The sequence below is a fragment of the Paralichthys olivaceus genome, chromosome 7, assembly GCF_024713975.1.
Source record: "Paralichthys olivaceus isolate ysfri-2021 chromosome 7, ASM2471397v2, whole genome shotgun sequence".
NCBI lineage: Eukaryota > Metazoa > Chordata > Actinopteri > Pleuronectiformes > Paralichthyidae > Paralichthys > Paralichthys olivaceus.
In genome coordinates, this window is record NC_091099.1 from 24,971,508 (window position 1) to 24,982,980 (window position 11,473).

General features: G+C 41.2%; 1 protein-coding gene across 1 annotated transcript; it reads left to right on the plus strand.

The window, feature by feature from the left end:
• Window positions 1–11,090, plus strand: rassf9 (Ras association domain family member 9). Its single transcript, XM_020078521.2, has 2 exons — window positions 1–182; window positions 8,798–11,090. The coding sequence occupies exons 1-2, from the start codon at window positions 136–138 to the stop codon at window positions 10,059–10,061; spliced, it is 1,311 nt and encodes a 436-aa protein (XP_019934080.2). The 5' UTR covers window positions 1–135; the 3' UTR covers window positions 10,062–11,090.
• Window positions 11,091–11,473: the final 383 nt, after the last annotated feature.

An 11,473-nucleotide genomic window follows, 5' to 3' on the forward strand; every position in this document is an offset into this window, starting at 1 on the left:
GTTGGGATGGGGCGGCCGACAGAGTTGCAGTTGGGACACCCTCGACTTTCCTGAAACACAAAGTGTCCGACGTCCTGTCATGCAGGGACTGTAACTTTCTCCGGACTGTGGCCTGTTCCCTCGCGCTCCTGAGTCATGGCTCCGTTTGGGAAAAAGTTCCTGAAAGCTCGTCTGAAAAACAGGTAATTTAATGAACGTGATCATTCGTGACGGGAAACCTGTTCTGCGTATGTGTGTGTGTGTGTGTGTGTGTGTGTGCGTGTGTGTGTGTGCATGCATGCGTGCAGAGAAGCGCGCGCGCTCCTCTCTTTCTCCGTTTGGAGCTGTTGTGGAGGGAGAATTACGCACAACGCAGTGCGCACTGGATTTATGCTTCACCTGCGCAACGGTCAAAGTAAACGAAACTGTGTGAATGCAGTTTTGAGTCAGCTTCTACGATGATGCCATAAATACATTTACCGTAGAGTGAAATGAGACAAAGAGATGCATCATTAAATGACAAAACATGAACTTTGGCAGTATAAAGGGACGGGAACAGGCTGATCATTCATCCATTTTGACAGATATACCTCGGTAATGGCACTATGCGTATGTATGCTGCATGTGTGTGTCTAGAGGAGCAAGTAACCTTTAGTAGTTACCACACTTTGTAATCCAGGTAACTATATTTTTAACACACATGATGAGACGTTAACTAAAGTGACTGTGAGACTATGTTTTAGTTATTTCTTTCCACATTATGAAAGATTGGAGCACAATGTGCCTTTTGATAGTGGTTTCTAAAATACACTGAATGTCAACCTGTAGGAGCCTTGACCTCCTCTTGCTCTGTAATTACTGCAGAGAGATTTTCCTATTTAATACTCATTTCATCTGGGACTCTGGAGTCAGAGAAAATTCTCACTGCAGGTTGAGAGAGATCCTGTCATCAGCACCTGTATCATTTTCTCCAGCAATTTCTTTAAGTGAAGCTCGGCCTTTTGATGTGCCTCTGGCTTCAGCTGGCATCGGCCTCTGCTTTGAAATAGTGGGATGATTCGATTTACCCAGGCACCATCCATCCTCTCGTATTGGTGAAGAAATGATTTGGTGCTATGACTGCAGATTTTGTTGTTGTGCAGAGTTGGTAAACAGAGGTTTTCTTTTGGAGTTATCTAGGTCATGATCCAATCCCTTACAGTCTGCAGGCAGGAATCCTGTTGCCAAAACCAGGATCAGGGAGATTTTTAATGTGGCTATAGAAGTATTTTCATCAGATTTACCTTTTAACACTCTTATTTACCATCAAACTCTGTGGGGAAGTGTTTGGATGAAGTTCAGACGTAAGAGGTTTTGTTTTACAGCTCCTGCTGGTGACACCTTTCTCCAGTGGCACCAGCAGCAAAATAAATATATTTTCACTTGAGATATATTATCCTTGGTTTCTTCAAACAGTCTGACTGAAGCTGTCTCCATGAGCATGTCTTATGTTTTTTTTTTAATGTTGTGTGTGTAATTACTGCTGCTGCACCTACAATTATCTCAAGTGTTTAGATCTGTAGATAAGTCAAACGCTTGATTCCAGAGTATGGCTTTTACTCATGCTGAGGCATCGAGGTGGATATTGCTGAAGGATGACAAGATGAAGCCCATGTGGAGTTGCGGTCTGTTCAAACGTCAAAACCTTTCACAAACTGCCAAAATAAAATACGACGATGGTTGCAGCTTACATTTGCTTGAATGAAACTGTCGTCATCTAGTAAAACAGCATACATCAGGCCTGAAAGGGTTTGAAATGACTGTAAATGGTTTGCAGTCAGTGACATATGTGACCAGAGCGATGAAGTGACGTCTTCCCAAATCTTGCTCTGGGCCACAGTTACAACATGACAGCACGTGTGGTGGTGGATCATGATCGGGGGGGGGCAGCTGATCATGGACTAATATTTTCAACAAGACTGCTTGATATACAATATGCCCATTGCCTACTCACATACTCCATTACTGACAATAACTCCTCAATTCATTTACTTACATTATGTTACAAACTGTTTATTCTAATCACTGTTGTAAATACTTTTATTTTGCTGATGTTCTCAGTTACAAGTGGCATCTATTGCACTTCTGTCCGTCCTGGGAGAGGCATCCCTCACATGTGGCTCTCTTTGAGGTAAAAAGGTTTTTTTGGTAGTTCCCCCTTCTCTTGTTGAGGGTTAAGGACAGAGGGTGTCACACCTTGTTAAGCCCTATGAGACAAACTGTGATTTGTGAATATGGGCTATACAAATAAAATTTGATTGATTGATTTGATTGCCCTATAAGACGCTGGAAATAGGATAACACAAATTAACAGGCATCGTCTAACAAGTCTGAAAGAAATCTGTTATTTGTTTACAGAGTCAGCAAGTCACTTATTTTCACTGGGCAAAAGCTTGTTTGGTTTGGGGGTGGGTGGGTAAGAGGAGTGGGTGGTTTCACAGAGGAAAGGAAAGAGGGGAAGGGGTGTGTTGTGTCTCTGCTCACAGATGCCTATCGGAGGAGTCATCATTCCAGAGATCAACACATCCAGAGAGAAAAGTGAGGTTATTTCCTCACCCATCCCTCATCCTCTCTCTCAGATAAGAGTGGAGAGGAAGTGTCTCCTGTCCAGCACTGGGCAGTTTGTCCCCCACCTTCTCTGTGTCTTTCCTCCCACAAACAAACCAGACTCAGAACACACTTTAGATACTTCTCTGATGTCCAATGTTTTAACTTTACCTGAGCGGTTTGATGGCTTTCTAGGGTTTCATACTCTGAAAAAAAACCTTTTCTGAACATGAGAGGCTAAATTAGAAGTTGCATGGTGGTCTGTCTCTAAACAGAGCTGCTCTAATTCATTTAGGAAATGCTAATGTAGGTTTTTATCTCAGGCAGCCTGGTGATATTAACCTTTACTGTGTGGAAAGCCTGTTGATGTATCATGAGTGATGTTAGTGGTGTGTACTCAAGCATAGTTTTAAGAAGACCTTCTTTCTGCAGAAGGTAGTTTCAAATGCTAAAATCTAATCATCTGAATTTTAAATCTTAATCTTGTTAACCTTCTTTTACTTCTATCAAGCTTAAAAATGTGCATTTTTAAAGAGAAACAAGACCAACATGGAACTGACAATTGAGTCTTTCTTTACTCGAGCACTTCACTTCATCTTTAGTCATGGGGGAGGGTCAGTGATTCTGGGTCTCGGAAATTGCTTCATATCTATCGTACTTGACATAGGTCTTACAGTTCTTTCATTGTGATCTTTAATGGTCTTAAAAACTCTTAATTGTAACTTGTTAAAACCAAGTTTTGTCTGTGGATCCATCGCTTTTCTCAGCAACTGGTGAACGGACTGTTGTGGATTTGGTGGCTAACCATGGTTCCCAGAGGAGGAATCCTATGACTTTTGTATTCCTCTGACTTTTTCTTTAGTGGTTGACATTTGTGAAATTGAATGTGGATGGATTTTGATGCACTTTCTTAGAAATGAATGCCCCCTCAGGACAATCGGTGACCTCTTACCTTTCCATATAGAGCCCCCAAAACTAATGATTCCAGTCATCAGCGTATACAGAACCGTGTTATGTTAAGTGTCACAGGGGTGACAGCATAGATTTGTGCACTAAAACCAGAATTATATGGATTGCTGGACAATAATGTAGGTGAAAAAGAAAAACATTTGGATGAGCTTTGGGACCCTTTAGAAGTCTAATCAGGAATGAGTCATAGTGCAATAAACTGGTTTGACTTCACTTATGTGCTGATTTCAAACCAGCCAATGTACTGTTTCTTAGTTTCAGCAATACTATGATCTGATTACACCACCAAACTAAACAGGATATAATCTTACCTGTTGACAGCAGGGGCTACAGGATATATTTACTGATGTGCTATCACAGCTGTGTTCCTGTTGGAAATATCTGCACCACCTTATCACATCACTATTGATCTGGGAAAACACAGCGAAGAGCTGTAATTTGTTATGACTCGCTCCAGCCGCCAGCCTGCGGTCCTCTGTGGTAACTTGTAGCTTGCAAATTTATGACACAAGAGGGAATTGTCGATGTCTACAAGGTTGTCATTATGAGTATTACAATGGAAGAGAGCCGTGCCACCACTGTGCAGCTGCAACGTGATCGTCCTACGCAGAAACTTGTTTTAAAATTCCTGTGATTTACATGTGGTTTCCTTCCTCATGTCTGATGTCTCACTGGGTATTTAGAGATTTAAGTTCAAGCTGAGGTCAAGAGCATCTGCTCAGGTCTCTTGTCTTTCACTTGTTTGCGTTGCTGTGATTTAATTTGCTCTCTTCCTTTCTGTTAAGCACTTTGTAGCTGTAAAGAAAAGTGCATGACTAAAGTTTATTGTTGTTTTTTTCATTACAGGTATGAAACTTTGTATTAATTCCACTAGAGAGATCACATGTTTACAGAACACTGGCGTCTGCCTTTGTCACGTAAAACTCTTGTTTCATCTTCCTTTGTGTCTTCTACGAGTGTAGCAGCGCTTTTTCATCCTGGGATATTTGTATTCTTTGTGGGGTTTTTTTCAGTTTTGTGGTGTTGTGTCAGAAATGTCATCGACACGCCCACTCGCCCACATGTAGAGGATCTCCTGTTGTGCTCTCACATTGGCTCATTCGCATCGTATACGTTTTTTTACCAGAGGGCTGGCTGGAGAAACTGTGTATAAAATCCAGAGCCACTCACTCGGACATTTGCTTTCTCATATGCAGCCCCCAGCTCAGTGCATGTCTGATCCATCCTCACTGGGACTGTTTATCATCATACATGGTAATTCCATTCCCTCCACTCTAATCACCCTGTTCAACTTCATCGCAATATCAGAATCGACTTCAGTGTACAGCTGTGAACACTGATGGCTCCCTCAGTCGTTGATTCTGCCAACGTAGCTTCAACCTGAGCCATGAATATCAAATGGCACCCAAAGTGACAGCCCTGATGAATGTATTAGCTATGATGTAATCAGCCCGATGGTGCGTGCAGTGCGGGCTAGTGGTTTTGGCACTTGCAAAAACTGATACCACCATTAACATCGAAATGTTTGTCCTCAGAAAATAACAACAATTTCTCCCTTTCCAGCCTTGTGAGGTTCCTGTAATGCAGATTGTTTTAGTGTGAAGGCATTTTTCCATATTTTAATTAGTTTAAATGGTATTTATATTCTCATTATGAATTAATGTTCCATAAGGGAAGTGTGGAGGCTGAGAGTAAAGCATGTTATAAGTACTTGATTACTCTTTCTGTCGTATACACCTAGGCCCAAATTTAGTTGAGATAAGTTGCTACCTGTCATGAAATACTAAAAATGTAAATGCTTGACTTGTTTTGAGCAGCTGTTCAGGTTTCGTCTTCATCCCATTGAAGATCAATTAAAATATTATCATTTCTATCATCAGCCCAACCCATGTTTTTTTTAACACTGCCTGACATTAAGGGTTAGATTCCACAACTCTTGACATATGTCTAACACACTTGCACCATGCACTTGTCAGCACTTTGTTCACATTAGTGAGTGGAGTTGAAAACCGGCCATAGTGAACAGTTTGGAATCTATTTTCCCTTCCTCCCTCTGTCCATTGAACCGGGTTGCAGGATGTTGTCTGAACATTGGAGATTTTTTTTTTTGCCCAGAACAAATGCAGGTGTTTCCAGGCCATGCTGTACCCTCTTCCTGTACAGCTGAGGGCTCGGGTCACCCTCTCTGAAATACCCAATTGTCTGGAGAGTGTGTTTATTCACCTGCATGTGCAGATATGATGATGGACATGTTTCTCACATGCTTCGTGTTTGTTGGAAATGTTTTTGGTCTCTTCTATTTTTTCAATCCTTCCATTTGTGCTTTGCCGTGCAGCACAAAGCTGGTTCCTTAACTGTTGATCTTGTTACACCTTAAAAACAAAAGAACTGTTCTGATCCCTCAAAGTTTTTTAGTGGAGGGAGAAGTTTGTCTAAAGCAGCCTTTAAATGTTCAATATGGTGCTTATTGATCAGTAATGTGTTGTAACTATAGCAACAGCTTTGAAAAAAATGTATATACCATATATATATATAAGTATTTTAAATTTACTCAAAGTATAAAGTAGCATAAAATGATGATAATGATTTACAGTACCTCAAAACTGTACTTTAAAAAAACAACACAACAAGCTGTATTTTCCACAATGCATTTCACCTATCCCAGGAATATTTCAGCGAATCACAATGTATTTCATCAGTCACATGTCATAAAAATTATGACATCATGGATGGAACGCACACGTCTCATGCGGGTCTAAAGGGAGAAACATGCAGACGTCACATCTGGTCTTAAATATATAAACACATATTTTGCATCTGGTCTTAATGGGTTGTACTTTGTGAACAGTTCCTGTTCCCGTTCCTCCATCTGTCCAAATAAACCTTTCAGACTTTAAATTTGACTTAATTATAGATTTAAAGTTATCCAAAAACTATTGATTACTACACTGAAAGCTTTACAAAGTTTTACAGCAGTTGCATCAGACCGAGTTATATTGTACGGGTGCGGCATTTTCTGCGTCCACCCACTGTTCCTTGCACTTGCATCAGTAGTTGTGGGGTTTCCTGAGCAGGTTAGAAACTCTTGAGGTCAAAGTCGTCATGGCTGTCGTCTATGAATGCCAGAGGCGTGCTGGATTTGTTTGGCCTGTACATAGCTCCAGTATTTGCTCTGCCCCGCTGGTCGCCAAGGGTCTCCATAACCATTAACCAGCCTCCTCCATTGTTGCATACGTATCACATTCCTGAGACCTTATTCACCAGCAGTTTACACAATGCACGGGTTATGTGTGTTTCTCATGCCATGTGGGAACCAAAACACACAGTATCACTGTGTAAAATCAGCAAACACTGAGATAATTCATTAAAGTTCTCCACTTTGATTTAAACTTAATATGCCACTTAGTTGTGTCAGCCTGCAGGTAGTGTCTGTATCATCCTTGTGAGGATGTGTCATGAATGCGGGCTGCAGCCAGCCAAGGTTATCTTCACAGATAAAAACACAGCAGCTACACGATGCAAGGTTCAGATCTGAAGCCACCGTGCACCAAGGCTAAAAACAACATCCAACTTTTTTAAGCACAGCTGAACACATAGAATATATGAGTTTCATTATTTGCATAAATATACTGTTGAATCTGGTGCGTGATCCAAACCCTGAATGCAGCTCTTTATTATACACTGAAATAAAATGATGCTAATGACTTATTTTGATGTATTACTGTTGACATTAGAATGACATATTGCCTGTTTGGTTGCAAAAGCACACACAGATATTCCTTCCACTCTTAAAATCAGTGTGCAGTTCAGTGCTGGAGGATTTTACATGAGAGTGAAGTCTATAATGTATGTCACTTTCTTTGGGACAGTAAATCAGCATTAACTCGATCAACTGCATGAATTGCAAAAAGTGCCTGATTGGTTATCTTTCATATAATAATATGATGCATCATTATTTATCTTGAAATCAAATTGAAATGTCTGGAAATGCTATCTACTTATTTGATTACTTGTGCTGGTTGTGGATGTCTGTGTTGCCAGTGCCTATCATTTGAGGACTGGATATTAGGTCCTGGATATTACCGGTGGTCCATTAAGCATGTACAAAATGAATATCGTCAGCCCATCAGAGGTCAATGTTTGAACAAGTTTCACGGTCCAGACAAAAAGGTAACGAGGGCCTCGGGGTTAAATAGCTTAAAACCGAACCATTAAGTGATCATCTCTGATGAGTAAGATGCTGACTAACAATCTAATAGAATCAAGCCAGGGAGCACAAAATGTGAACATACTTTTCTCCTCATTGACCTAAAGAAAAACCATCAAAGTAGGATCTGTTTAAGAAAGAAATATGACTTTAAATCATGAAAGGTCTTTAAAATCACGAGTGGGAGAGGATCCGTGTGTTGAACTTCAGACTGCAGATCTGTAACTGCTACTGTACGAGAGCCTGTGGAGTGTTTAAACAGAACTGTCTGTAAACAAGGTCATTTGCAATGAATCATTGTTTCATTTCCATTTTTGAACAACAGCCTGATCTCACCACTACACATGAGTCAGACATGTGACCTCTGTTGTACATGAACCCTTCTCAATATTATTTGTTTGCCGTCACCTCTATGCTGTAAGCTGTCGAAATGAGATGCAAACGAGAGTCTACAGTCATAGTACTGTCCACACTAATGTAACTAATCCAGTTTTTCCTCTGCGTTCGGGCCTCTCGTCTACATTTTTTAAATGTTTACAAACGCCTACCAAAGTGCAGATTTTCTAAAACTCTGGTTTCTATGTACCCATGTGTACATTTTAAACCGAGCGTTAGGGAAAAGATGACGTCACATGAATTATCCTTACTTATTCTCTGACGAGGACACTGAATCTCAGTGATTTTATTTTGTCACATGTTGTGTTATTAGCAGCCCTGACACTACGACAGTGCCACATGACCATGTAACAAAGTTACATTTTAAAACAACACTAGCAAAATGTCAAAAAAGTCAAACTCCTCCAAACGTCCAAACCAACGAAAGTGATCCCAGTGAGCCAAAGGAAACAGGCATATCATGGCTGTAAAAAAGGTTTGGCTAATCACAGAACAATATATAGTTTACTATAGTAGTATCATTTTTATTCGTCTATTATTGCTGATGTCCTTGTCTCTCGCTGTCCCCCCTAAACCACCACTTGAGGGAAAACAAAGGGAATAATGTGTCATTTTAAAGCCACAATCTAAGCTTTTTTTTTTTTTTGGTTTCTTCTCTAGGACAAAAGATGCTGAGCCTGTGATAGGAAAGGAGATTCAGGTTACTGTCTGCAACGAGGAAAAGGTCGTCTGTGGAGTTACAAAGCACACGACTTGTGCAGATATGATTCAGGCGTTACTGGAGGATCACAAGTCAGTCCCTGGGAGCAAGTGTGTCCTGCAAGGAGAACCCAAAGATTTCTGTCTGGTTGAGCGCTGGAAGGGTTTCGAGAGAGCGTTGCCTCCTCTCACCAGAATCCTGAGGCTGTGGCATGCCTGGGGTGACCAGAGACCCTTCATCCAGTTTATTCTTGTCAAAACCAGTGATTTTGTGCCTCAACCGACTAAGAAAGCTCTAAAGTCTAAGGGGGCCAAGCCAAAGCGGTGGGAGCATGGTCGTGCACAGTTCCCCCAGTCTCTGCCAGTGGAGAAGCAAAAGCGCATGGTGAAGAAAGCTTTCAGGAAGCTGGAGAAGCTTCACAGTGACAGCAAGAGCTCCCCGGGCGCAGAGGAGATTGAGCGCATGGTGCAGCTTATTCTCAACCAGGACCAAACCATCCGGGAGCAGATCCAACACATGAGGGAGCTGGACGTGGAGATCGAGCAGTTTGAGCTACTTGCACAGAGAGAAGCTGAGTGCGAGAGCGCATTGGCTCAGGCTTGTGCTCAGAGTTTGGATGTGCACAGTGAGGAGCAGCTGCAGGAGTACCTGTACACCAGCGATGGAATTGAACAGCTTGAGCTGCAGGTTCAGAGACACCAGGAGCTCATCTTTCAGCTGTCCCGGGATATAGACACCGAGCTGAGGAGGACTGCCTTCCCACTGGACCAAGATGACGAGGATGAACAGGAAGGAGCAGCAGCCGCTTCCCTGATTCCCTCCAGGAAAGACAAGTCATTCTACACTGCCGATCTCGAGAGGCTGCAGGATGAACTGAAGCACAGCCTCTTCACCGGTGTTGCCCTTCACAATCAAGCTGCAGAAATAAAAAAGCAGCTCAAGTACTTTGACACTGCGCTGGTCTCCAAGGACCAGGAGTGCTGGCAGCTGGCTGCCCAGCTGAGCTCGCTGCAGATCGGGGACAGCGCGGAGGATAAGCCCAGTCTTTCCCCACTGAAAAGTGAGACTCAGTGCAGCGTCTCACAGACAGTGAAACTCAAACACAGCCTGTCCCCTCTAGACATTACAGACACAGACTCAGACACCGGGATTAGCTCCACACACAGTCAGGACTCGCTGTCACCGTGTCTCGACTTCCCTCCCCCACTGGATACAGACGTTTGAAGAACCCAGCTGACCCTGCAGTTTCATGCTCAGTCTGCAGCCCCAGTATGTGTCTCTCAGGTGTTATCATTACAGCTGAGCGTGTGTGAGTCCGTCAGAGAAATCCCTGCTCATCCCTCATCAAACAAGAAAGTTATTTAACTAGAGCTAAAAAAAATGTGATTATACATTTTCTGTCTACAACTTTTTTCATAATCAATTCAATGTTTCATTCATTTTTCAAGTAAAAAATGTTTTGCATATTTGTAGACATTCATGCAATTCAAGGATTTCACTTTGTGTTTGTTTGTTAACATTCTCTAGTACTTCAGGGATCTGATTACTCTTTTTAATCCAGAGTTTTTTCAATAACTGTAACGAGTGTTAATGACAAAATAATGCTTCAGACTGCATCTCAGATGTAATGATGAAACATGGAAGGCACAAACTGGAGCCATATATGCATCAACTACTCTCAGTGTCACTATCACTGTTTCTTGCTCCGTAATTGTCGACATTTAATCATGTATTTTGCCTCCATCGAAGAAAGTGACAGACATTTTTAATGTATGCCAGGCGTAGTAACTTAAAAGAATTTGTTTTATTATTAGAATGTATTTTTATTGCCCCTCGTAAAGTTCTCTAGCTTTTTATGAAGCTGCACTTCTTTGTACACACTAATGATAATCTATTAACAATGTTTTATATTAAAACAAATAGCTAACTGGTTTGGATGTAGAATTTGTTATGTATCATTGACTACACTGTAAATATGCTGCTGTATCTATAAGGACCTAATTTGATAAAGGAACTGAGAAGATATTTATTCATCATGTAATTGTATTTCACACATGATTGTTTCCCCTCTCAGGCAATGATCTCTATCTAATCTCAATCTGATCAAACATTCAGCTACAAAATATTAGTAATTTAATAATATTTGCAAAATAAACAGTTTAAATATCTGTGTAAACATGCTTAAAAACAAACTATGATAAAGTAGATTGTACATTTCCACTTTCATAATAAACACTAATGCTGTAAATGGCACCAAGAGTAATTCTTGAGTTATTTGAATATGGTTCATTGCAACAAAGTTAAGGTCTTTTCACACCAAGTCTGAACATTTGGCATGTTTGAAATACATACAACGTCAGGTTGTGTCACTCCAACACCATGACTCCAGCGCGTCTTTATAGTTTTCGTGAAAAGGTTTGATTTGCTGGTGTTTCAGAGAGTTGTTTCAGCTGTTTGGATGTATCACAGAAATGATTTCCTCCTTTAATGTGCCGTCTCAGTGCTTTTAGCATATCTAACTGAACCACTAACCTCTTGAAATAGACAAATGCAAAGATTTCAGTTTGATGGCTCTCTCAAACCTCTCAATCACCACAGAGAAATGACACAGCTACCTGAACAACCCTCTCCGATCA